The 25,573-nt window shown below is 43.0% G+C and overlaps 1 protein-coding gene and 1 non-coding gene across 8 annotated transcripts in view; both read left to right on the plus strand.

The window, feature by feature from the left end:
• The window catches only part of CRCP (CGRP receptor component), a 41,951-nt gene extending 27,352 nt beyond the window's left edge, over positions 1-14,599 (plus strand). For 6 of the 7 annotated variants that reach the window (XM_069570955.1, XM_069570950.1, XM_069570953.1 and 3 more), the window contains 2 exons: positions 4,971-5,028; positions 10,277-12,401. In XM_069570955.1, coding sequence (XP_069427056.1) covers positions 4,971-5,028; positions 10,277-10,426 — 208 coding nt within the window. In that variant the 3' untranslated portion in view covers positions 10,427-12,401. Of the gene's footprint in view, positions 1-4,970; positions 5,029-10,276 lie in introns of all 7 variants that reach the window. The other variant, XM_069570949.1, reaches the window with a different exon arrangement.
• On the plus strand, positions 14,430-14,562 carry LOC138429828 (small nucleolar RNA SNORA76). Its single transcript, XR_011252916.1, has one exon. It is a non-coding gene; the product is annotated as a small nucleolar RNA SNORA76 (small nucleolar RNA).
• Positions 14,600-25,573: the final 10,974 nt, after the last annotated feature.

The raw sequence follows: 25,573 nt of genomic DNA on the forward strand, positions 1-25,573 counted from the left end.
AGGAACTGGTTTATTGGGAAAGGTAGTCAGATTGCTTTGGGATAGGTTGAGTTTGAGGTTTGTCTGGGGTGTTTAGGTGGCAGTTGGTTACAGAGGTCTGGAGATCAGCTCACTACATGAAGACATGAATTTCTTTGTTCTAACCTGTAATGGCAGATGAGATTGTGAGGTTTGGATGAAGAACTCAGTAAAGATGAAAGATGGGAATGCCACAGAGGCAAGCGGAAGAGGAAACCTTCCACTTGTAAAGAGATGAGGGAATAGAAAGATAGGTGAATCAGGGAAGAATGGTGTGTGGAAGCTGCAAGGGCAGATAGTTTTAAGGAGGGAGTGACCAGCAGTGTTGGCTACCGCAGAGACAGGGAAGGACAGGGCAGAGAAGCCCTCCAGAGTGATCAGTGTGGAGCACTCTGGGCCCCTAAATGAGAACAGTTCTGGTGATCATTTGGGGCAGGAGCTAAAGTGCAGTGAATTAAATGAAGGAGAGAAAGTAGAGATGATAAAAATGAGCCTCTGAAGTCAGGGGGGAATGTTTGGAACCCCCATCCCCCAAAATGGAGCCTGCAGTACATGTGGTCCTGTGACTTCAGCTGGGCTCAGCTCCTGGGGTGCACAGCAGAGAACTTGCTTGGTTGGTCTGACTGCCTGACCTGCCTGCTGCGAGGTCTGTCCTCTGACCTTTATGCACCAGGGGCTGCACAGTCCCCGCTGTGTCCGCTGCTTTTCCTGGCACCTCGTGGTATCTGTCTGTGGCCTAGTCTGTGACTGTTGGCCCTTTAGGTTCCATAGTCCCATGGCTTAGTGCCGGTGAGAGGAGGGTATCATTCAGGTGCCAGATTCGATACTGAGGCTACTGCTGGCAACGTTCCTCCTCCACTGCCAGAGAGTCCACCCCATGCTGCTCAGCTTGCAGTCCTGAAGGGAGCCTGGGTTCTTGTAATTCAGCAGAATGGAAGTTTCTCCATGGGTGGCTCAGAGGGTGGTTCCACCATCTGGTGAGGAACCAAGGCCACCTCTGTGCCAGCAAAGACATCACATAGCTTCTTATAACTTCTTTAGTCATGTTAACCTGAAGTTGTAGTTTAGATACGTGTTGTTGGGGTATCTTTCTGGGGCCCAAACTTTAAGTCACTTTTCAAACTGAATAAGGAACCGTGTATGTTGTGGTGGCCGTACCTCCCTGAAGGTTGATGTGAAGGAGGTTCTTGTTCATAAAATGAATGTGGCTGAAGCAGCCCTCAGGATCTTCCTTTAGTTCCTCTGGAGTAATACTGTACCATACTGGTCTTTGCTTTTAGTAGTAACACGTGACATTAGGTTTGCAGAGGACTTCGATCTTCTAATTAAAGTCATCAGATTTTTCTGCTTAATCTTTAATCTCCTGTAAGTCTTTGATTTATTTTTATTTATGTTGCTTGTTACGACTGAAACATACTGGTTGTCTGCCTTTTCCTTTCCACCCTTTGCTCTAATCCCACCCTTCACCCGAGTCTAATGTTCCCTCCCAGCAGTCTCCATTGACTCTATGGTGCAGGACAGAAAGCAGTCAGACCCATTTCCTTCTCTCCTTGCACTTCTCCTGCTTGTCATTTCTTAAAACTTATTTATTTCTGGCTTCACGGGGTCTTCGTTGCTGCACACGGGCTGTCTCTAGTTGTGGTGAGTGGGGTTCCACTCTAGGTGCTTGGGCTTCTCATTTCGCAGAGCACAGGCTTAGTTGCCCTGCGTCACATGGAATCTTTCTAGACCAGGGCTCGAACCTGTGTACCCCTCATTGACTGGGCAGGTTTTTAACCACTGGACTGCCAGGGAAGTTCTCTTTGTCATCTTTTACCTAGTCTTTCACAAGGATCCTCTGAGACCTGCTCTGTGCCCTGAGCACCGGCTCCACTACTTCTACTTTGGATCTCCTTAGACAGATGTGGAGAGTGCCTTTGGGACCCTCTTCAGAGACTCTCTCCATATACCTGAACCAAACCCAGATTTGCTTTGGTGCCAGAAAAACTGACCTTTGTCTGGTATCAAAGCATATCAACATAAACCATACTGAAAACAGTTTAAAATATGAGGGCAACACGGAGGGTGCCTTTCAAAAGCCTGGTGACTTTAGAGCGCAATTACTTTAGAGCCAAATTTTTAGAGTTTTCAAATCACAAACTGATTACCATTTATTGTTGGAGTGCCTGCTGCGGCTGCTCATGGCTCCCAAGAATTCCTAAGCTGGGTTAATGGGGTCATATTGTGAATGCCTCCCTCCAAAATGACTTGAGTCCAGTAAAAGCTCATTAGGGCTAAGAATATTTTGGGATCCTTAATCTTTTAATTTTTGTTTTCCAAAATTGGATTTTGCTTCGCCTTGTAACTTCGGTTCCCCTAAGCTTTGCGCTCTCTACCTGTTGTGTTTGGCTGCTGTGGAGCTTGTGCTGCCTGTCTCTAGCTGCACCAGAGGTGCACGTCTTGTGGGGCTTTTATCCTAAAAGTGTAGGCCAAAGACTGGAAGATTTGGATAAAGTGATGACAGTTGTTTTACAAAGAAAAAGGAGCTTCCTCCACCGTTACTCCCCAGTCCTCACAGGCCAGTTGTCGCCTTCACTATCGTTCTGCTGTAGTGGAACTACCTGCCAGGCCGCCAGTGCCCTCCGTTTTGGCAAATCCAGTGACTTCTCTGCCGTCAACCTACTGTCCTCTCTTCAGCATTTGACACTATTGATGATACCCTCTGTCCTGAACTTTGCCTTTCTCTTTTGTGGCCTCTTCTCCCAGCCCCGTGAGTAGAGGTGCTTGACGGTGTCTGTCGTGGGTCTTCATTTCCTCTGCAGTTGGCCTCTGGACTGATATCCACTCTGCTGGTTTTGCATACTCCTTCATAATAAAGCCGGCTCTGATCTTTTTCTCTAGTTCTAAACCAAACTCTTAGACTAGAGAAACTGTTGGGTGAGTTCTTCATTGTGGCTCCAAAAGTACCACAAACTCAAATTCAGATTTCAGTTCATACAGCATTTCCAAACAGGCTAAATACCTGACAGTAAACCTTAGCTCTCCCCTGTCTTTCACCCGCCACATCCCCAGCCGCGGCGGTTGTCAGGGCCTGTTGACTGTACCTGAGGGCGACCAGGAGCAGGTCAAGACTCTGGTTGCCATCCGTCCTGTTGCCGCCGCCACCTAAGTACACAGCATTGTTTTCTGTCATCCGGGAGTGTTATACAGTGTCTCTGCCTCCATTTTCCCAGGCTCTCCAGGCCCAGCAAGTCCCCTCCTTTCCTCGGTTGCTCTCCAGTGTCTCTAGAGTAACACCTTGGTAGTGCAGGCCCTTTGTGGTCTTGTCCCAGCTGACTCTTTCAACCTCAAGCCCCACAGCCTCTCTTGCAGCCATTTCCTAAAACTCCATGAATGTTCATTCTTCTGGATGTTTAGATGTGCTGTTCCTGCCCTTACTGCCCATTCCTCGTATCCTTTTCGCCTAGAAAATCCTTAAGGGCCCAGTGCAAGAGTCTTCTCCTCTCTGAAAAAGAAGGAAAGAGCATTGTCATGTCTGACTCTTGCAATCCCAGGGACTGTAGCCCACCAGGATCCTCTGTCCATGGGATTCTCTGGACAAGAATACTAGGGCTGCCATGCCCTCCTTCAAGGCTAGAGTACATGTTTGGGGGCTTAATGAGGGGTAGAACTTGACTGCACTGCCTTAATCCTGACTGTCGTTGATGGGGACATGACTGTGTGAGTCATCTTTATGAACACTGAGTACTTTTAGAAGCAGATAGTTCAGGACATAAGCTTGGATAGCAGAGTCTCAGCTCTGCCATTTACTAGCTGTGTAGCCATGGACAAATTATTTCTTTACCGTCTCAGCGTCAAGTCTGAGGGTTAAATGTGCTTGCCATATGGAAAGTAAGCAATAAGTGGTTGCCACTCTCGCTCTAAATGGTAAAATTTTTGTCCCTTGTAACCTTCTCATGAGACAGGTAAGTACTGTAGTCATTCCTGTTTGACAGATGATGAAACCAAGGCTTAGGGGGAACTGGGTAACTACTGCTTCCCCAGATGCCTGGCTCTGGGAATTGTGGCTTATTCATCACTTTATTCCAGAATATTCCTCCTCCAAAAGAGGAAGCTGTAGAGCTCCAGAGTCAGAGAGAGGAATATAGAAATTGTCACCTGCACAGGGGTGGCAAACATTGAAGCCACTTTTTTTCAAGTCCTACCTTTTTAAAAAAAATTATTTTTAGTTAACAGATAATTACAATGTTGTATTGGTTTCTGTAGTACATCAGCGTGGATCAGCCATAGGTATACACATGTCTCCCTCCCTCTTGAGCCTACATCCCACAAGTTCTGTCATTTTTGAGAGTACATGCATTTCAACCACCCCTGCAGCGATGAGCTGTATTTTGTCTTGTGGTAGATAACTGGTGTCTTCATTGTGAATCTTTTGTTAAAATTTGCTTTTATGAGTCTTCTTTTCCCAACTGGATTATAAGCTCTTTGAGGGCACAAAACTTTGTCTTATGCTACCACGTATTAACCTCCTTGGAGTCTTTGGTTTTGTTTACTAAGATAACAGGTCAAGTCTGAGTAACATTTAGTCTTAACCTCAAAAAGGAATTTTCAACCATTTGTAAGTGATGAACAACCAAGATGATTTTGTAAATCGTTACTTTCTGTAATTTGAATTAAGATTTCCCAGATATAATTTATTAAAACTGCAGCTGTACTGTCTGTTACATTTCTTATAACCCAAGCCTCTGGACCCTGTAGGATTCTAATCCATGTTTGTGCCCTTGAGTAAGAGTCACTGATCGAGGACTCTTCTATTCTCATTCTTTCATTTGACAGCTGAAGAAACTGAGGGCCATGTTCCAAGTTGTTCTTATATGTGTTATCTGACAAAGTGTTCTCTAAACTGCTTGGTGAAGACTCAAAATCCTTAGGAGTATAAGAGTTTTGAAGGCTCTGTACTTTTCTTTTGACAGAGCTGAAAAGCTTCAGCTGCTGAATCATAGGCCTGTGACTGCTGTTGAGATCCAGCTGGTGAGTGAAGGAGGGTTGAACTTGGACGGGTTAGTTTCTGGGTCTGAGATGTAAAATGGGTTCTAAAGGCTGACCTCAGACAAGCCAGAAACTGTCATTACTTGAAAAGACTGCTAGAGCATCCATTTTATAAGTGAAAGGAAACCTCAATGATTTGATCCTAGTTACTGTGGACTTAGGGAAAAGGAAAGACTGGAGAAGTGTCGTTCCTTCTGTAGGTTTTGGGGATTGACTTGGCAGCTCTTTGTCTCCTCCATGTCCGGCGCCGTTCTGGCCGTTGCTTCTCTGTAGGGTTAGATTTGGCGTGGCTCTGATGGAGTTTATCCTCCCCCCTCGCCACCCCCGCCCCGCACACACTTTTGACCTCCTCTTCCTGTATTTCTTCTCTCGATGAATGGAGCATGTGTACACTTGACCACAGGCTCACGCTCTCACCCTCCTGGCCCAGTGTCCCAAGCTAGGCTCCTGGAAGTCATTCGTTTCCCTTTAGCTCCTGGTCAGTCAGCCCCGGCCTCTCTCCCTTCTCCTGCCTCTTGCTCTTTCTTCCTCCCTTGCTGCACCGCAGTAATTCCTGTCATTTCTCTGCTCAGCTCTTTCAGCCGTCCTCTCACTGTCTTCCTACCTCCAGTCCAGCCCCTGCCCGCCCGTCTTCCATACCACAATCATAGTTTGCTTTCTAAAACCACACATTTGGTCAGCTAGTTTCCCTTTGCATGTAACCATTCAGTGGAAACTCAATACTTAGAGAGTCTAAACTGCAAGCCCAGCATTAAGTTTTAGGATTGGGGAAGCCAGAGTAGGGCTTCCCAGGTGGCTCAGTGGTCAAGCTGTCTGCCAGTGCAGGAGACACAAGAGATGTGGGTTTGATCCCTGGGTCGGGAAGATACCCTGAAGGAGGAAATGGCAACCCACTCCAGTATTCTTGCCTGAAAAAATCCCATGGAAAGAGGAGCCTGGCGGGCTACAGTCCATGGGGTCTCAAAGAATGAGACGCCTCTGAGTGACTGAGCGCACGCACACACACACACGCGCGCACACACACACAAGCCAGAGCAGACGGCAGAGGTGCTGTGAGGAGACTGTGAGGTGGCCCAGGATTGCAGGCTGAGCCGTTGCGGTCCTTCTGTGTGGAGCGCTTTCCTTCCGTGTCCCGGGCGGAGACCACTGTTAAGCTCTTAAATATTAGGCAGGCCATTCAATTGCGAGTAAAAAACTTTGGCTGGAGAATTAATAAAATGAAAATAAAGCAGTTTTAAAAGTCACTTTTAGAAGTATTTAGCTCTTTGTCAAATTTCCTTTAGAAAAATGTGGAAGAAAATACCTCTGATATTTAAGAGTTGCTTAAAAAGAACAAAACCAAACCATTTTTAAGAGTCCTGGGATATTTACTTTTTGAGTAAAAGTTTTATTGTCCTCTCAGCATTTTGTTTCTACCCTTTAAAATGCACCCAAAATTAAATTAGAAGAATTCCTTCCATAAAGGGTGTCTTTTAGGGGGAACTGGTCTTCAGGCTAAATAGAGATACTTTTTTTTTTTTTTCCTAATACCCTCAATTCTTCTGATGCTCTCGACTATATGGGAAATTCAGCTTAGACAAGAGAAAAAAACAGAACAGCAAGAAAATAATCCCCATCCCTCTGGGTTAAAAATGTCATGTCTCCTCCAACTTTAATCAGCAACATATGTTATTCATGGCTTAATGACAGACGGAGAGAAGAGATGAGGAGGATTAGCGTGACCTCATCCTGGAGCCTGCGGAAGGCTCTCAGTACTTGGTAGGATTAGGTGCTATTAAGATGGCCTGCTCTATGCCAGACTCAGTGCCAGAGACTGTGTGTATCACCTTTAATGCCCTCACCGTAGTCTCGGCTAGTGAGTGCCCGAGTGGTCTGTCTGATTCAGAAGCCCTGTGCTGCTGCATGGCGAGGAGAAAGGTCTCTGACGTCTCCTCAGAGACGTGTGTTTATCCTCTTCTTTCCGCAGGTAGATAGACCTTGTTAAAAGCCGTCTATGTTGTTTCCCAGCACTTTTGGGACAGATTTTTCCCAGCCAGGGATCTGGCCATAAAGGGTCGCAAGTCACTTGCCAAGGTGTGTAGCAGTGTCTCTTCTCACCAGAAAGGGATAAGAGATGAGGTTTTCCCTAGATAGGAAGGTGCAGAGAACTTGAGAATTTCCCCATGTTAGCTTTATAGCTGTGTGTTTTCCCTAGGTCCAGAAGTAATCCCAACATCCAGCATCCGTTAGGATTCAGTGTTGGAGGCTGAAAAACTTCTCTTTTTCGATTATCCTGGTTAATCCTTCAGCCATGGTTTGTTGTGATCCTCAGCTCCACAGCTGACTGCCTGCTGTGTGTGAGGAGATGGGGAGGCCACCAGCTCTGAGACTTCTGCCATGCCCTTTTGTGTCTTCATTTGGGACCGTTGGGTACCTCTGGCCTGACGACAGAACTGGGAACTCCCAGACCTCACAGGCCACGGTCCTAATCGGCGCTACCATCAGTGCCTGTTGTAATTTAGTGATTATAAAAAGGCTTGAATCATACAGTTTCCTGCTTTATAAAACACTGAAATGTATGTCCTTTTTTGGTCCTTCTTATAGGCATTACTTTAATTTTACTTCAGAGAAAATTGAAATTTATAGAGGTAAAGTGAACTGTTCTGGGTCAAATAGCTAGAAGTGCCTGTTGTTAGATTTTTAGTTGTTTTGAGCAGAGTAGGAGGTTAGGCTTGGCAACTTAGACTAAGTGAGAAACATTTTTGGAGTAGAGCAGCCCAGTCTGACAGCCCCTGGTAACTAATATAATCTTCACGTATGATAAAAAATTTATTGTTTATGTTGACTCCCCTCAAATACTTTTTTTTTACGTTTCATTTGCCCTTATATTCTGAACAACTTGAACCCTTTGATATTTTGGAGTGTTGAGACACCGCTTTGCGTTTCTTTATTTGAGCTCTGTTACTTCTGCGTTGAAGAGAAAAGTTGAAGAGTAGTGTTATTATTTTTTAGCGATCCAAGAGGGGTCAGTAAGTTTTTTGTTTCTGCAAGTTTCTTTTTTGTGTATATTTCATCTTGCTTAATACAGCTCATATTTTCTTCTGTGACTGGGAAAGAAAATTTCCTGACTATAATTGTTCCTGAGGGTTGTTTGCTAATAAAAGCATCTGCTGTTGGCACATTTGGCCAAAGTTAGTAAAGCTTGTCAGCCCTATTGCCAAGAACACACCTAACTGAAACCAGATCTGTCAGACCCAGAGACTGGATGCAGGAACGTGGCCTGTGGAAATCCTCCCTGTTTGGTTTTCTAAAAAGACCCCTCAGAGCTCATATAACCAAACTGTTTCAAATCAGTGGACTCTGGTGTACCATCCAGTATCTCCAAGAGAGGAGTTGATAGAAACCTCCTCCTGGAGGCCATGGAGTTCTAGGAGGAGCTGGGATTCCAAGTCTCAAGAGACCTTGCCCTGCTTGCTGTGAGATCAGATCAGTTTTCCTTGTGGTGCTGAGCCTCCTTGTACTCATCTGTTGATTGTCCTTGCTTTACGTACAGCGGCCTTGAGAAGCTCTGGTGCAGTGATTGTGAGAAGGAGCGCTGATAATGTTAGGAGGTTGTCACTGGTCTCATAACAGTCTCTTTCACATTCTTCACCTGCAGCAGGAAGCTGTTCATCAGCAACTGTGTGTGCCAGTTATTCATAAGCTGGGAGACATTGTTCTCCCAAATGGAGGTCATTTTTCCCTCAAGATTAAATTATCAAATCAGGTGTATCTCTCCTTTCTCCCCCTTCATTCTTTGGAGGCAGGGCATGTTAGAATATTTCCTTTTACAGACTGTAATTTTGCATGGCTGATTTTAAAAGTGGGCTTTTGAGGATTTTTTCTTTTTCAGTAGAAAAGTTACATGGAGCCTTTGAATCTTTATAAAGTATGGTTGTTTTATTTCGCATCATAATGGGAAGTAGCTCCATCGGGTCACTGTGGATCTTTTTTTTTTCTCACTCTGAATCTTTATTCTAGAACACCCAGTGTTACTCTCTACTTGTGGGAACATTTTTGGACTGAGGTGAATGAAGAGGCTAGTGGTTTGCCAGAACTTTGATTTTGGGCATGTCACCTGGCTTCTTTAACTTCTGCACTGCTGTTTGTGCAGCTAGGCAGTCAGACTGAAGTCCCTTTGAGGATTGTAAGCCTAGCTTGTCATCATGCTGTACTTAAATCTGCCAGGATTTCTTTCTGGAACTCCTTTTGGTCTTAGTTGCCAGATTTCAGAAACTGTTACTGGGAAATGCCATAGGACAGGACCCTGGACACCTTTAGTTGAGAAAGCTGTTTTGACAGATGGTAATGCCTGCAAGTGAGCGTGGTTAAATAACTGGACTGCTTGCATGATGCTTTTACAGGCTGGTTGATGACATTGTGTTTGTGTTTGTTAACACTGAGGATTAGCAGTTAGGCTTGAAAGTGTGGATCTCATCTGTGCGTTCAGATGTCCAGGACCATGTCCGAAACGGGGCTCTAAGTGGATCTTGGATGGGGTGGTGGGAGGCTGTTTCCCAGCTGTCACTCCTCAGGCTCCTGTGCTGCATCCCCAGGAGATGACAGTGGCCCGTGGCACGTGTTAGATTGTAGGAGTCAGGGGTGGACAGGTCTGGCTTGGGACTCCAGATCTGCCCTTTGCTGAGCTTGTGGTTTAAAAGAGAAAATGGGTGTGAAGTGCAAGACACAGTGCCAGGCCCAGGAGCTGTTGTCGGTAGGGATAGTAGTAAGGATTAGAAAAAATAAACAAACCGTTTGGCACATAGTGGGCAGTCATCAACTGAGCTGCTGATACAGTATGTAAGTTAACAGATGTGCTGGTTGTGATACACTGAAGTGTATATAAAATGCCATTTTACTCAGGTGAGTTTTCTTTGTATGTGTAGTGTATTTTTGTGTGTATGTGGATCGGTAGAGAACTGTTAGGGTTTGCTTTTTCTTTAAGAAAAAATGCTAACCTGCAGCTTGCTGTTTTCACTGACTCGTGTGGAGCAGCCACATCGGCTTACCCTGGAATTTGAGCAGGCTTCTCCCTCCTGGGGAGTTACAGCGGAAAGGGCCTGGAGACCCAGGGCAGCTCAGGAGCCAGACCCTGAGCTCTGTGCTGAGGGGCTGGGCCGAGACCAGGAACAACTTGGGGAGGGGAGGGTGGGGGTGGGCCCAGTCTGTGAGGCTCCTTGTAAGTCCTGGAGGGTTTTTGTTCCTTCTGCAGATGGTGGAGGAGAGTGAGGAACGGCTGACAGAGGAGCAGATCGAAGCTCTGCTGCACACCGTCACAAGCATCCTCCCCCCGGGGCCAGAGGCCGAGCAGCAGCAGAGTGCCAGCGACGACGTGGCGATGGACGAGGAGGACCCCGCGTAGAAGAGCACAGCTGGCCGAGTGTCTCCTCAAGTCGAAGGCCCAGCAGCCGTTTCCCACACAGTCAGAGGATTGTTTATTTGATTTTACCTTCTATCCCAACAGGCCTGATTTCCCGGCTAGTTGGGTAAACCACAAAAATAATCTTAAAAGAAGTCCTTGTGCCTCTGTGAGAACAAACATGGTGGACTGGCTGAGCTTGTCAGGGCAGAGAGCTGAAGAGAGGAGGAGAGAGTCAAAAAGGACAGTGACTGGGGAGCTCTCAGTGGCGAAAATATTTCTTCTGTGGCCTTTGCCATGGTTGTGGGAAGGTCTCTGTACACAGCTGGTAAAATACTTGCCTTGGCTTTGATGGGCTGTATCCTAATTAATTTCATCTGCTTCCCTCAGAGCTTCCCAAGCAGGGATGCGGACTGCTAGAATGAGAGCCGACTTAGGAGAATCCTGTTAGATGGCTGAAAACTTGTGAAGCAGCAAATAGTTGCTCTAAGTTAAAATGAGCCACTGAGCTTGGCTCACTGTAGAGGAATCTTTTCCTTAAGAACAATAGACATAAGAAAAGATTGGCCTAGGAACTTGGCGGTCCAGTGGCTTAAGACTCCACATTCCCAATGTATAGGACCCAGGTTCCATCCCTGGTCAGGGAACTAGATCCCACATGCTGCAACTCAGAAAAAAAAAAAAAAAGATTCCTGCATGCTACAATGAAGATCGAATATTACCGTGTCCTAATAAATATTTTTAAAATAACTAAATAAAAGAAGGGGCTGGACCACTCTTCATCAGGTCTGAAGGCCCCTTTTCTCTACTGGCATGGGCTTTGTTCAGCGGTTTCACTAGTTAGTCTTCAATGGTAGGACACCAGCTCACTGCGGTTGAAAAGAGGCACTCCAGTGTTCTTGCCTGGAGAATCCCAGGGACGGAGGAGCTTGGTGGGCTGCTGTCTGTGGGGTCGCACAGAGTCGGACACGACTGAAGCGACTTAGCAGCAGCTGACTGAATGACCGCGTGTCACCTGCCTTTCTGAACACCTTCAGTTTTCTGCCTTGTGACAGGCGCAGCCTGTTGCAGTCAGTGAGCCTTATTTGTACAGGGGGCAAATGGTTTGCATCTTTGAGAAAGGGCAGTTCTCTGGCGGTCCAGTGGTTAAGCTTCAGTGCTTTCATTGCAGAGGGTGTCGGTTTCGTCTGTAGTAAGGACTAAGATCCCACGTGCTGCAAGCTGGGGCACCACCCCCTCCCCCAAACAAAAGAAACCCTAAATAAAGACAGCGCAATTACATAGCTCTTTTTGTGGATGGAGTATGAAGAACTAGAGGCTGATTAATAAGAGTTTGAATTTGTTAACTGTTGTGTTAGTTTTTTTAATTGAAAATATTAGAATAATTACCATGCAAGGAACTTGTTAATATTTAGGCTTTGAAGAATTTAGTAGCCCCAGATACATGGTTGCCTTAGATCCTAGGAGTATTGTTAAAAATTAATACCCTGTATTCACTCTGCTCTCTATTTGGAGAAGAAAATGCCCATAGACATTTTTCAAATTGGTGCTCATTTTGTTGTAAGATCACATATTTTCAGTGCTTCTGTTAATTGGATTACGTCCCACCTCTTACAAGTCCCAGGTTATTTCAGCCCCCCCAATAGGCAGTTATGTTTACCTTAACCTTATCATCTAAGGATCAGTTGAGATCTGCTTACAGGCAACATTGAAATTAACAGGACATTTATTTTTAAATCTCTCTTGAGTATCAGGAATTTTACCAGGAGCTGTTGATTTGTCAAGGCATACAGGTACTTATGTCCTTGTTTCATTTTGACCTTCAGTGCATTTGATACGTTTTCTTCATGGATTTAGGGTTTAATTAGTTAATAAATGGTTTCCAGATGACTACCAACTTACACTATTTTAAAAAATCTTAGAAGAGTTTATTTTACCATGGGTAGTAAAAAATAAAATGAAATGACTTAAAAACTAATACATACATATTAATTTTTTTTCTTGAGTCTATTTAGATCTAAGTTTTGTGTTAGATTTTAAGACAATTTTAAGTTTCTTTATTTGGGACCTGAATTTAGCCTCTGATTAAGTCAAACAGGATCTAGAAGATTGAGCCTTCATAAGAAATATGGACTGTGTAATATTCCTATTGCATTAATAACAACATTTTAGAAATGAAAATTTACACAAGAAACTTAACCAGGGTCATCAGGGAAGGAGAGCTGGGAGTCTGTGAGACTTTGCTTTTCACTTTATATCCTTCTGTGTGGCTTCAGTTTTTGACTGGGTGACTGTTTTATTCTTTAAAAAGAAAAAAAAAATTGTGCTTATTTGCATGTTGTCCTTGGCCTCTGAAAGTTATTGAAGGTATAGTCCATAATTAAATTATGTCCCAAAACATAGAGACTGACACCCAATCCAGTCATTCGGGGAGACACAGCACTGAGGGAAGTTGATCTTTTAAAAGTGCTACTGAGCCCTTGAAAGATGAAGTCGACTCACAGAGTATTTAGCGAAATATTGGCTTGGCCAAAAAGTTCATTCGGGACCTTCCATACGCCGTTATGGAATGAACTTTTTGGCCAACCCAGTAATTGTCTTGCCTCTTTTTGCTTAAAAGGTACCTACTACCACCTCAGAGAACCTGTCATTTATTGAAGGCTCGTTTATAAAATAATGGATATTGTTTTCCTAATCAGTCATTCTGTGAGCATACCAGGTCTCAAGAGCTTATACCCTAGTGAGAGATGAGACACCTAATCCTCCAGTATATTCTTTGCTAAATCATCACTGTTTTTAAATTTGAAAAGCAAGAAGAATAAAAATCTAAGCATTTAACACTAGCTTTCTAGGTCATTCACAATCTGGTTCCCAATAAAATTTCCAATTTTTGTAGTCTTGTGTACAACCCTCCATTCCAGCCAAGTGGATCCACCCATTCATTAACTCAGCACATTTTTGAGTGACTGTGATGCAGGGCTTCGGGCTGGGCAGTGGGATTATGATGTGACTCTGTCATCCTGAGTCCCTGCCTTCAGAAAGCTTTATGTTCTAGGGGAAGAGATGGTAAATGACCAGTTTCACAATTCATTATTTTGTTATAGCAGTGGTTCAAATTAGAAACGAGAATGAGCTAAGAGAGCAGGTAACAGAGAACCTGACCTAGTCTGGTAGGATCAGGGAAGGTTCTCTGAGAAAGTAATGTTTAGACTTGAAGGATGAGTAAGTTAGTGAAAAAAAGAACAGTCCTTGAAAATATTCTTTGTTTCCCCATCTCTGTGCTTTTATTTACACTATGCCATCTGCTAATACTGTACCCCTTCTTCCAGTACCCAAATTCTAACTCAAGATTTGGGCTCATATCTGCCATTTTCCAAAAGGCTCGCCCTGAGCTGTTGCATGTTGATAATAGTATGTGTTTTTTTATATAGGAAAGTCAGTTTTGCTGGATACAAAGTCTTTTGAGTCGCATTTTATTTCCTTTGGATTTAAGATACTCAGTTATTCTATTATTTTCTTCTGGCATCAAGCATTGGTGTTAAAAAGCCTGACAATATCCTCCTCTTGTTTCTCATATAAGCCACTTGCCTTTTTTCCATCCCCCTAGATGCATAAAGGATTTTTTCTCTCCTGAAAGTCTGGTGAATTTACTAGAATGCGTCTTGCTATTGGTTGGTTAAGTGTTCTTAGATACATGGATACATGGTGCATATATAGTGTTAGATATTTTTTCCTCAATTTGAGAACATTCCTGGAAGTTTTTACAGATTTTCTTGATTTTATACCAGGATATGTATACCTTGATTTTTTAATGTATATTTTCTTGATTTTTTAAATATTTTGTTCACTTGCTTCAGTTCTCTGCTTCAGAAACTTCTATATTCTGCATCAATTCTGTGCTAATCTGCCATATTGTCATTTTCATTCAAATCATTTTACTGTCTTCTGTGATTTCTTGAAAAATTTTCCTCCTGTTTTCCTAAAGACATTTTAAAATTGCATTTACGCGCTGCCTTTGAGCCCCCGCCGCGCCTGCGCGTGGCGCCGGGGGTCAGGCTGCAGCGCCAGAGGACATGCTCGCGCATAACTGGGGTCGTCTGCCCCCGCGGCTGCGGCCCTTTTAACCGCGAGCGACACGGTGAAAAGAAAAAAAAAAAAAAATAAAATAAAATTGCATTTATTTGGTCTTGTGTTTCTTCTAATTTAGTCTTAATCTTTTCCCCTTTTACTTCTAAGTGGTTCTTTGAGTAAAGGCAAACTCTTATGAGTTTTTTTAATTTCATTTACCATGGTTCTTTCATGTCATATGTAGTTTTCTTATAAATATTTAGCTGGTTTTAAAATAGTTGATTGTAATAGAGCTATTTTGTATGCATGTATTTCTGGTGTGGTCTCATAGAAATGTTATACTTTTGTCTTTTTTTAAATCATAACTTTGAATGAGATTTGACCTTAGTAATTTTCTGCCATTTATTTTTATATGAAATTAGTTTCCTGGAACTTTTAGAAGGAGTTGTGTGGTTCAGGATGGTTTTCCTAACCTTGCAGGGCTCCCTCTTTTGTTGTGTTCATATATTAAAAAGTATGATGCCTTGCTGACCCTCTTCCCCTCCCACACTTTTATTTAGACCAAGGATTGGCAGAAGCCTCCTATTTTTTATAAATAAGGTTTTATTAGAACACAGCCCTTCTCATTCATTTATGTATGTTTATGGCTACTCTCAGGCCAAACCTGCAAAATTGAGAAGTTGCACCATGGACCCCATAGCCTACAAGCCCCAAATGTTACTGCCAAGCCCTTTAAGACCCTGATTTAAACCTCTTCTTTCTTTGTCTGTTGTTCCTCCTGTTCTGCTCAATTTTAACTTTATCCCACATGTGTCTTCTCAGCGTGGACCACTGTCAAGCAAGCCCTAACCAGTCAGTTTAGAGAGTTCAAAGGGACTTCAGACTGCTTCAGACCTGAGTACCCTTTATGTTTAAAAAATGATGGTAAAATATACATATAGAGTTTACCATTTAAACAACCCAGTATATTCATAGTGTTGTGCAGCCATCACTACCGTTTAGTGTGAGAACACTTTTTATTACCTCAGACTAAAACTCACCATTAAACAACACACCCCACTACCCTTCTTTCTGCAGCCCCTGGTGACCTCTATTCTTCTTTCTGTCTCTATGAAATTGACTATTCTGAGTACTTAGTGCAAGTGGAATCATAAAATATTTGTCTTTCAGTGTCTGCCTTATTCCAGCACGCATAGTGTTTACTACATCCATGTTGTCGCAGGTATCAGAATCTCACTTCTTTTATGGCTGAGTAAGATTCCATTGTATGTGTACATCATATTTTGTTGATCCATTTTATTTATTGATGGACATTTCAGTTGTTTCTGCCTCTGAACATTGGTGTACAGGTATCTGAATCCCTGCTTTCAAGTCTTCTGAGTATAAATGCAGGAGTAGAGTTGCTGGATTTATATGGCAGTTCAGTTTTTACTTTATGAAGAACTGTCACAATGGCTTTTCCGTCTTTCCACAGTGGCAGCACCATTCTATATTCCCACCAGCTATGCACTTGGATTCCAGTTTCTCCACATCCTTGGCCAGCATACGTGTTTTTCTGTTTTGCTTTTAACAATAGCTCTCCTAATAGGTTTTAACTGGTATCTCATTATAGTTTTGATTTGCATTTCCCCAATGATGAGTGATGTTGAGTATCTCCTCATGAGCTTATTGAACACTTGTATTTCTTCTTTGGAGATATGTCTGTTTGAGTCCTTTGAATTGCATTTGTTGTTGTTGAGTTGTAGAAGTTTAGTTCTTTATTCTGAATATTAACTCCTTGTCATATGTATGCTTTGCAAATATTTACTCTCATTTGTGGGTTTTTTCAGTGTCTTGATAGTGTCCTTTGATTATTTTCCCTTTAATAAGTAATTTGTATAGAGCTACTTTAAAGTTGGGCTTAAGTGGCTCAGTGGTAAAGAATCTGTCTGCCAGTGTAGGAGACGTGAGTTTGAGCCCTGAATCAGGAAGATCCCCTGGAGAAGGAAATGGCAACCCACTCCAGTATTCTTGCCTGGAGAATTCCATGGACAGGGGAGCCTGGTGGGCTACAGTTCACAGGGTCGTAAAAGATTCAGACATGATTTAGTTGACTAAACAACAACAGCAACAACATCTTCAAGATTATATAGCTATATTGTTCTTCATCAAACTTTCACTCATTAACTTAAGCATCTGTTGATGATTCTTTCTTGAATCAATGGCTGCTGTTTTTGTTCATCAGCTGTGTTCCGGATACTGCCCTAGGTGCTTACCATGCATTATTCCCTTTGTCCCAGATGAGGGAACTAAAGCTGAAGAGCTGAAACAATGCTGGAAGGACTCCTAGTGAGAGTAGAAATGGGAGTAGACTCTGGACTGAACTAAAGCTCCTGTGCTCAAGTTTAGGAAGCAAGTGTTAGCTAAAGACTTGGGACTGCAGGCATCAGGTCTGTTGAGCAAGCCTGTTTCTGATGTTCCTTCCTTTTGCTTGAACACCCGCAACCTCGAGACAGGGTAGGACAGGCAGACTTCAGGGCTGTGGGCCATGACCTGCTGGGTGTGTTCTGCAGTGAGGAGCCAGGTCCCCCGATGGAGTACCAGCCACGCAGGCTGATCCCCTGCTTGCAGCTTCGTGGGTCACTGTGTATCCCCAGTGTTCTGCAGGTGTGGTTGGGTCAGTAGCTGGGTTCACAGAACCAGAAGGCCCAAGTTGTTGATTCAGTGGTAAGGGTGGAGGGTCTTAGTAAGCTAGCAGCTCTGAGGTAAACATTCCTATTCATTCCTCCTCTGGGGCCTTAGCTCGGAGGAGCAGAACGGAGGGTGGGGTCCTGGGCAGGGAGCCAGAGCCCTGAGTCATAGGGAGACCATGGAGTCAGGGCCAGGGCACGGCGTGCTTAGCCAGAAAACCTGGAGGGAAGCCATGGTTTGAGTGCCTGGAGGAGGGAGAAGTCACCAGAAGCAGGCGAGGCCACAGGAGGGATTTCAGTCAGAAATGGAGCCACGAACAAGCTCTGCTGGGTTAGGGTCACATGAGGTTGGTAGAGGAGGTGCTGAACCTGTGTCTGCAGGTCTCCACTATGGGGGGCTGACTGTCCAGGGCTGACAGCGGCCTAAGCCTGGTAGATGATCGCGGGGATGCACGAGGCAGGTGTGTGCCTCAGTCCCGGGTGCCCTACTGGCTCAGGCTTTGTGATGGACATTCACTTCTCCAGCTATAACTGGGCGTGTCCAACAGGCCCATAGTCACCTCCATCACCGGGGATTCACCCTTTGGCCTGTCAGCTGGGGTCACCTTGCCTAGCTCCTCGTCTGGAGGATTACTGACCCTCTCTTAAAGCTGACTTCTTCAAGAACTGGTTTTTGCCCTCCTTTGAGTGACCTGGCCCTGGCTCTTGTGAGCCATGCTGGTGAGTGGCTAGCAGGAGTACCAGCTTTGGGCCAGATGAATCCAGGCTCTGCCATTTACCCATTGTAGGACTTTATGAAATTACTTAACTTCCTTGTGCCTTGACTTCTTTTTTATGAAATGTGAGTAATCAGAGTAACCTGGGATAATAGTGGGGGAGTGCTATCAAATGAAATCATGTTCACAGAGTGCTAATACATTCCTGACATAGTCAGTGTCCAGCAAATGTTAGCTGTCTGAGTTTATCTGTCTTGCTTCATCTCTGACTTTGTACCCCAAGCTCTTCCTGGCTCTCCTGTGGTCCTTAGTGTTAGCCTTTGGATTCTGTCAGCACGATGGCTCTTGATTCCTGTGTTCCGTCCTAGAACTTGCCCTACTCTGACACCTGTGAGGGTGGAGGCCTGAAATAAAGTACCCAGTTTATCAGAGATCTACTTCAAGACAGTCTAAGAGCAAAGGATGCCACTGTCTCTCTGCTTAACCCAATTCCAAACGCAAGTTTTGAGAAGAAAAATCTCTTCTGTTAATGTATTGTTATGTAACAAAGTACCCTAAAACTCGGTGGCCTAAATAACCATTTTATTTTGATCATAATTTTGTGAGTCAGGAGAGGGTTTGGTTGGGTGGTTCTGATCTGTGCTGGAAGCAGCTACAGCTGAAAGATTTCTTTCCAGGACAGCTTCTTCTTGCCTGTAATGAGCACTTCCACATACTTTCTCATCCTCCAGGGTCTTCACGCTGTTTGTGTCGCAGACAGCATGGCTGTCCCAGGGCAGACAGATTTCTCACATGGCAAATGCCCTAGAGCAAGCATTCCAAGAGGGTGGCCTGGATGGAGGCTGCAAGGCCTCTTGCGAACTACACGCAGAGTTTGAGAAGGTCATTGCTGCTGCATTCTTTTGGCTGAACAAATATCCAAGGCCAGATCAGATTCCAGGGAAGAGGAATTAGATTCCACCTCTCAGTGGGAGTCTTCCCTGATAGCTCAGCTGGTAGAGAATCCGCTTGCAATGAGGGAGACCTGGGTTCCATCTCCCTGGGTTGGGAAGATCCCCTGGAGAAGGGAAAGGCTACCCACTCCAGTGTTCTGGTCTGAGAATTCCATGGAGTGTATAGTCCGTGGGGTCACAAGGAGTCGGACACGAATAAATGACTTTCACTTTCAGTTTCTCAGTGGGAGGAGTAGAATTAGGGTTAGGGATGCAAGCGATCTTGAATCCACCACAGCACCTGATGAGTGGATGCTGACTCCCATCTGGCGCTCTGCTGCAGTGGGGTCAGGGAAATGGAGTTTTTAGGATGTCTCGTCTCTGCAGCCTAGATGGAAGATGGGGCACAGGAAAGAGGATGTGACAGTCCGCCATTCAGTCATGCTTGTTGGCATGCTTTGGCGATCAGATTCTGTGAGTTGGCCAAAAGGTTCCTTTGATTTTTTTTTTCCTGTATGATGGCTCTAGTAACAATTGTCTTTAACTTCATTTGAAACAATTTTGCTAGGTTATATTATTATAGCTGTCATATGTGTATGCATTAAAAATTTATTAAAATCAGTAAATTTTTGTATAGCTGTTTTAATATTGAAGGTGGAAGAAAAAGGCAAGATTTTCAGCATCTTGTGCTTTATTATTTCAAGAGAGAAAAACACAGCTGAAACACAAAAAAAGATTTGTGCAGTATATGGAGAAGGTGGTGTGAGTGATCAAACATGTCAAAAGTGGTTTGTGAAGTTTCAGGCTGGAGATCTCTCACTGGGTGTTGCTCCACAGTTGGGTAGAGCAGTTGAAGTTGATACTGATCAAGTCAAGACATTAATAGAACAGTCAGCATTATACCACTTGAGAGATAGCTGACATGCTCAAAATACTCAAATCAAGCATTGAAAATCACCAGCTTGTTTGTGTTAATCGCTTTGATAAATTTGGGTTCTACATAAGTGAAGCGAAAAAAACCTTGGCCATATTTCCACATGCGATTCTACTGAAACATAGCAAAAACTTTCTATTTTTAAAGTAAATTGTGATGGGCAATGAAAAGTAGACACCGTACAATAACGTGGAACAGAAGAGATTGTGGGCAAGCAAAATGAACCGCCACCAGCTTCACCAGAGGCCGGTCTTCATCCAAAGAAGTGATATTGGAAGATGGTGGGATTGGAAAGGAGTCCTCTATTATGAGCTCCTTCTGTAAAACCAAACAATTATTTCCACCAAGTACTGCTCCCAGTTAGACCCACTGAAAGCAGCAATCAACAAGAAGTGTCCAAAATTAGTCAATAGAAAGCCCACAATCTTCCATCAAGGTAATGTAAAACTCTGTGTTTCTTTGATGACCAGGCAAAAACTGGTCAGCTTGGCTAGGAAGTTCTGATTCATCTGCAGTGTTCACGAGACATTGCACCTTTGGATTTCCATTTATTTTGGTCTTTTCAAAATTATCTTAATGGCAAAAAAATTTCAGTTCCCTAGAGTAAAAGGCACCTGTAACAGTTCTTTGCTTAAAAAGATAAAAAGTTTGGGAAATGTGGAATAATGAAATTGCCTAGAAAATGGCAGCAGGTTATGGAACAAAACAGTGAATATGTTATTCAGTAAAGTTCTTGGTGAAAGTGAAAAATGTGTCTTATTTTTATATAAAAACCAAAGGAAATTTTTGACCAACCCAGTATAACAAGTTTCCCTTCATCCTTGGTGTCAGCATTCTTGAGTCCAAATGGGAATGGGGAGCAGTCAATCCCTCAATCTATCCTTCCTCTGGATCAAAGCTTAATTTTTTTTTTTTTTTACTTAAACAGTGAAAGCTACAGTGTATAACAGCGTATGGACATATATATGTAACTGAAAAAAGTTATATGATGCAATTTTTATCTTTATTGTGTGCAATGTTATAATTTTCTAGCCTGTTCCTTTTAAACAGATAGCATATTGTGCCTCCACTCAATTAATCTCATGATTCACTGATTTACCAGTTGTAGTTTGAAAAGCATTACTGAAAATTCTCTTTTCTCATAGGGACTGAAAACAAAAGAAAAAAAAAGTAGGAAAAAAAGTACATAAGAACATTCCCCAAAAAGATTTGAGGAAGCTACCTAAAAGCAATGCCTATTAATTTCTATCTCATTCACATCCAATTTACTTGTTTAGGTCACTCACAAAAATTTTATCATACCAAGTTACTTTTCTTGCTGACAAATTTTGTAACAAAGATAACATGAACTTACCTGACCTGACCAGTAAACTCAAGGAGAATAAAAGTTGTATGCCTGCATTATTTTCAGTGTTGATAGCTCTAAAGATATGCTTGTTTTACTTAAAAGCTCCAAACTTGCTTTAATACACCAAAATTAATCTCAGATCATATAAACCTGAAAAGTACTGGGTCCAGTCTATTATATTTCAACTGGTATAAATGCTTTGGGTTGTTTTTGGTTTGGTTTGGTTTTGTTGGCTGTGATTTGTGGCATGTGAATAGAACAGGGATCAACTCCCATCCCACCACCCCGACCCCTCGCAGTGAAAGCTTGGTCTTAACCATTGATCACCAGGGAAGTCCCATTGCTTGTTTGTTTTTAAGCCAATTAAATAGAGCTCTTCTGCAAATCAGTTTTAGCAATACCATCAGCAGGTAGGAAATGAAAAAAACACATCTATAACACGCATGTATACACACACACATACAGACACATGAAAATACAGACAGAAGGAAACAGGGACCTTCTAGGTTTGTTTTAAATTTCAGTCGTGTCTCAGATCAAACTCAACAGTTAGATCCAAATTGTGTTTCTGGCATACTGTAAGGATGCTTTTAGAGCTCTTTATGAAGTCAGTTTGCCTTTTAGAAGCTTCTGCAAACCAATCAAAGAATGCATTACATTGGATCCCTAAGGATTTGGACTCCTCTCTTTTAGGAGTGCTCCTTAAGGTGAACTTTTCTTTAAAACAAAGATTCCCCTTTTTGAATAGGATGGATGAATTCCCAAAACCCTTCAACAGACAGAAATACCAAAAATCTAAGGCAATTGTTATTTAAATCTTTCCTTCTTGTTTATTTGCTCCAGTTAACTTAGAAACAGTAACTAGGGGTTTAACATTTGGATCCTCAGATGATAGTTCCAGTTTTAAAGGGGCTGGTTTTCACAGAGGGAATATGGAAGATGGCATAAGGGGTGGGGCCAGAGTACAAGGTGGAGTCCTGAGACAAGAGCCAAGGAAGATACACAAGGTGGCCCTAAGACAAAGAACCCAGAGGGAAGGGAACATAACAAGTAGGAGGTTTCAGAAGTCATCTTGTTCTTTTTTTTAATCTAGTTTTTTGGTTGTGTCTGCCAATTTAGAAACAGTAAGTACCTTGCTGAGAAGCAATTTTAGAGTATTGAGTATTTGAAAGCTTATTGGTACTAACAAAAATAAATATACCGTTTGTTTTAATTATAAAATCAGAGTCCTCCAGTGTAATCTTAAAAATGAGTTTAGGAAGATTGAAAATTCCTCATAATGGCCATGGTAATTCTGAGTAACCTTTAGATTTTTCAGCCCACTTCGTTAAAAATTCACATGTGGGCAGCCTGTAGTTTTTAACATGGAACCAACTGGAATCCCCAAAGGAGGGCTGCCCTCAGGACACTTAGATGGCCAGGGTCTTATTTTCTTAAGTTAGCCTAGAATTCTAAGAAAGTTGCTGCAGTCCTGGCCCAGATTCCAAAAGGAATAAACTTTTAGGTCCCACTTAGCTTGGTCCTCAAAAGAGAACCTCACCACCATGCTCCAGAAAACAATACTCACTAATGAAGAAGCCTTGATCCAGAAAGAACAAAACCTTTCCAGATCCCAGATGAAGTCCAGGAGCTCAAAGTGCAAAAAGAGTGGAGCTTGAAACCCAAACTGAGACTCCAGACTGAAAGCAGGTGCTGACCACAGAACCAATGAGCATAAGGGACTTTGCAGCTACCTCATTCAGTTCTGGGAGCCATCATCTCTCGCGTCCACCTCCTTTGGATCCCATTTCTGACACCGAGTATGTCAACTTTAGTAATACAATAGCCAGCTATTTTAGCAGCAAAAGTGAGTTTATTTACTGATAGCAGAGGAATTCCAATTTGGTATAAGTGAATGACAGCACACCATAGGCAAATTCAGAGCACAAGGAAAAGGAACTTGCTTTTATGGGGAAAAGGAGGGAGTTGAGAGGGGCAGTGATAACCAGAGTCCATTGGAAGAAGCTGGGAATCCAAAGTATGGTGGCTTCTCATTGGTTGGGCTTCTACAGTCTGATTAGCTGGGCCATCATGGAGTGGAAAGTTTTCTTCCCCCTGGTGGATAGTAATGTAGAGGCATCTTCCTGTCAGAGATGTAGGTGAGGTCTCTTCCCGTCTGGTGTAACTGATGAGGTATCGTGGTCATGAGAGCCTGCACTACTGGCCTGTCCCAATTTAGAGGAGTTTGTTGTTGCCTTTTTTTTTTTTTCAGAAAGGCTTTATTATAAATTCGTAACAGCTTTATTCATAAATAGACAAAAATAAAAAGAAGCCAAGTCTATCAACAGGAATTTGGATAAACAAATTGTAACATGTCCATACAATGAAATATTGTACAGCCATAAAATGAACGGACTACCAGTACACACAACATTATGGATAAAAACATGTTGAGCAGAAGCTAAGCACAAAAGTGTACATGTTTTGTGATTCTATTCATATAACATTCTGGAAAAGGCAAAACTATACTGAGAAAGTAGATCAGTGGTTCCCTGGTCCAGTAGTGGGAGGGGGCCACACGGAAGTTTGGGGAATGATAGGAATGTTCTCTATCTTCATGATAGTGGAGGTTCTACAGGTATATACATTTGTCATATGAGTCGGACACAACTGAGTGACTAAGCATACATTCATCAAGTCACAACTATGTACACTTAAAATAAATGCAGTTTATTATATGTATGTGCTAAGTCACTTCAGCTGTGTCTGACTCTTTGTGACCCTATGGACTATAGCCTGCCAGGCTCCTCTGTTCTTGGGATTCTCCAGGCAAGAATACTGGAGTGCATTGTCGTGCCCTCCTTCAGGGGATCCTCCCAACCCAGGGATCTTATGTCTCCTGCATTGGCAGGTGGGTTCTTTACCACTAGCACCACCTGGGTATGTATACCATACCTCAGTAAAGGTTTTGAGATACACCATTTTTTTTAAGATGGTCAGTTGGAGACCCCCTAACCAGATAGGCTAGGTTTTTTTTAAAGTCAGACATACATGTTTTTATGTGAAATCTCTTCTTTTAAGACATTAGTTCCTAATTCAGAACTTACTTATGCCACACAAGCCAAACAAATGAATCCTCAGGCTACATTTGGCTCACAGGCAGCCAGTTTGTGGTCTGAGCCTTAAAATCTGCCTTGAGCTCAGCCAGTAAAGCTGTAAACTGGAACTACACAGAGTGACTTTTCCTGGGTGTGGCTCTGGCATGCTGCGCTTGACCCTCCTGCAAGAGGTGATGGGTAGTGAAATCTAGTGGGTCTGGGGAGCTGAGTTTTTAAGAATTAATTTCACAAACCACATTATAATGATCACACCTAGAGTATTTAACAATCTAATTCTACTAATATCCACATTTCCCCAAAATTGTCCTGAAAATGTCCTTCTTAGCCTTCCCTCCCCAATTCAGTTTGTAATTAAAGATTATATAGTGCATTTACTTATCATTTCTCTTTAGTTGCCTTTAATTTAGAATAGTTCCCAGTCTTTTTAGACTCTCATGAAACTTTTTGAAGAGTCTGGACAGCTGTTCTGCAGATTGTCCATTTGGATTTGCCTGGTTTTTGCAACTGCAATATGGGATTCAGGTCAATCATTTTTGGCAGAAATTGTGCATAGGTGATGTCATGTTCTTATTAGGCTCATGCTGTCATTTTGACTATTTGTGATGTTACGTTTTATCACTTGTTTAAATAATGTCTGCCAGGTTTCTCTGCTGTAAAGGTCATTTTCCCCACTTTATAATTAATAAGTCATCTGTGGGGAAATTCTTTGATCTGTGCAGAAACACCAACAAGCTTTTGCCCTGTGGTTTTGGCTCCATTGATGATTCTTTCCTGAATCAATTGTTATCATGTAGAATGTAAATGGTCATCAGTGTTTAAAACAGCCCCTGAGCAATTTTGTGATTTTATTTACTTATTTTTGGCTGCACTGGGTCTTTGTTGCTAGGTGGGCTTTTCTCTAATTGCAGCGAGCAGGGTTACTCTCTAGCTGTGATACACGGGCTTCTCATTGTGGTGGCTTCTCTTGTTGCCGAGCACAGGCTTTTGCGCATGCGAGCTTCGTTAGTTGCGGTTCCTGGGCTCTACTGCACAGGCTCAATAGTGGTGGTGCACGGGCTTAGTTGTTCTGAAGTATGTGGGCTCCTCTTAGATCAGGGATGGAACCCATGTCTCCTGCATGGGCAGGGGTATTCTTTACGAGTGAACCACCACGGAAGCCCTCCCCCTTATATAAAAGATAAGTGATTTTATTAAAGTGTAACCAGTGTTGGGAATTGCTAGACCAGTGCTTCTCATTCTGTGTTTACAGTTTCCCTGGAGATCTTGTTATAAAGCAAGTTTGGATTCAGTTAAACTGAAGTAGAGGTGAGTCCAGGTGCTGCTAGTCCACATGGGTCACATGTTAAATGTCAAGGGTTAGTCTAGATTTCAGAAAACACCTGCAA

Source organism: Ovis canadensis, chromosome 24 (assembly GCF_042477335.2).
Source record: "Ovis canadensis isolate MfBH-ARS-UI-01 breed Bighorn chromosome 24, ARS-UI_OviCan_v2, whole genome shotgun sequence".
NCBI lineage: Eukaryota > Metazoa > Chordata > Mammalia > Artiodactyla > Bovidae > Ovis > Ovis canadensis.